At 37.0% G+C, this 1,936-nt stretch overlaps 1 protein-coding gene across 1 annotated transcript; it reads right to left on the bottom strand.

Annotated features, from left to right (window-relative positions):
• Nucleotides 1-537: 537 nt before the first annotated feature.
• LOC114383452 lies at nucleotides 538-1,147 on the bottom strand. The gene has a single exon (XM_028343134.1). It carries the CDS (start codon nucleotides 1,117-1,119, stop codon nucleotides 661-663), a length of 459 nt encoding a protein of 152 aa, XP_028198935.1. The 5' UTR covers nucleotides 1,120-1,147; the 3' UTR covers nucleotides 538-660.
• Nucleotides 1,148-1,936: the final 789 nt, after the last annotated feature.

The following is a 1,936-nucleotide window of genomic DNA, read 5'->3' on the forward strand; positions in this document are numbered from 1 at the left end:
TCTATTATCCTAGATGACAATAATAATCCATCATGATATGTAAATACTTTTAAAACTACTCTACTTTGTTACATAATTTTATTTATTTATTATTTTACATGTTTTGTAAAAATGTCAAAAATGTCATTTGATCTTGGTAGCGTGCCAACTCTCACTTGGTTGGCTGTTTAGTTATGATACATGCAGTTAGATGCTTCTCCTAAAGTTTTTTGTTCACGGAGATAGCAACTATACAACCCTAAGAGAAAAGAAGAAAAAAGAAAGGAAGAAAAATTGCTTGCAGCTGTGCGTGTTTGGTTTAAAATAATAGCTCGTTTTAAGTTTTCAGAGAGAGAGAGAGAGAGCTTTTGAAAAAAAAGGATTATTTCTTTGGAGATAATCTTAACCAGATACGTGCAATTAGTTATTGAGTAATGATTCTCCCATCATTTTAGTTACAAAATTTTACAACTGGCTTTACACTTTTCAGTCCGTTGATTTGTTAACCATTTAATGGGGATTTTTTAGTCCAAATGATTGTGAAAGTAGCATTAACATGACACACGTACCTACCATATTGTAAAATAAAAATAAACGTCACATAAAAGTTGATTTTGATGCAATCATCTTGCACCTGCAAGTATGGTACGCAAAGATCTAGTCACAGCTTTTTCAATATTCCTAGTTCTTTATGTCTGCATTATGCTTGAACCATGGATGATTCACGAACACCTCTTGGTCAATTCCAGATAGGAACTGTTCTAACGGATTGGAGTTGAAATCACCAAATGAAGAAGGTTCTTCCACGTGTGCGCTTGGAAGCTCTATATCCATCTGTGAGTCGAGACTTTTGAAGACCGTAGCACTAATAGCTTCTTGCGAAAGAAAATTAGCCAGATTATTCTGACAATACTGTGTTCTTGTAGCATCATGCTGCAAAATATTATATTGTGTTCCATTGTTTGAGGTCATTGGTTCTTGGTCACTGCCACAATTGACAACACTAACTGTGGAATTTGCCATAAGACTTCCAAGAGCATCTATCTCCTCTTGCAAGCTAGCAACCTGCACACATAGAGCTTGAGTTACATATGAAACAATCAACTTATCTAAATTATCTAATTTATCACTTTTCCACATATTTACACAGTGATTTCATTATGACTGTTGAATGAAGACCGGACGACTCAGATTTTAATCTGAGTCGTCCGGTCTTCATCTGACATAAATGCATGGAAATTCAACTGCAGGGAATCCGGGTCCACAAATTATGGTGTGACAAAGCAGATTGTGTAGTCACAGCATGGGAAACCTGATGCTGCAATGCATAGATATGAGCAACACAGCCATATATTGGATCCTGCATGCGAGCCAAGGCTTCATAAGATATGGTGATGGCAGCATCACTTCTATTGTGGATTGGAAGATGTGACAGTAGCTTGGAGACGTTACTAGCACCATAAATCTTATGCACTGCAGCAAAATGGGTTGAAGCTTGGTCGTAGGAAAAGTAAGGAGCAAATACACAATCACTCGTGCATTTTCTCCTTAGGAACTTGCATGCTCCACATGATGAGCCAAACCCTGTCGTTGTCCCAAAGTTTTTTACTGACTTTATGCTCATGATTTCTGTAGTGGAAGACTTGTAATAATTTTGCCTAAGAAGAGCTTAAGGTTCGAACCTTTATAGCCATCACCTGGGAGCGTCAATTTCTTTTGCCGTGCCCAAAGGACATTCTCATTTAGTTTACTTTAGAGTATGTTCCTCTTTTGGGTCTCTTTTGTGGCCTACATTGTCTTTGTCAAATAGGGAAAATTTTCCTCTTTTATGCCTCAAAAGGGCTTTTGTTCCTAAAGTTTCTTTCCTAATGCTTCAGTTATTGAATATCCAATCATCATCACTTTTTGGGGTTGGGAGAAAAGTTACTGCAACAGTCGGTTTTTGAGTTTGAGATAT

This window comes from Glycine soja, chromosome 14 (genome assembly GCF_004193775.1).
Source record: "Glycine soja cultivar W05 chromosome 14, ASM419377v2, whole genome shotgun sequence".
NCBI lineage: Eukaryota > Viridiplantae > Streptophyta > Magnoliopsida > Fabales > Fabaceae > Glycine > Glycine soja.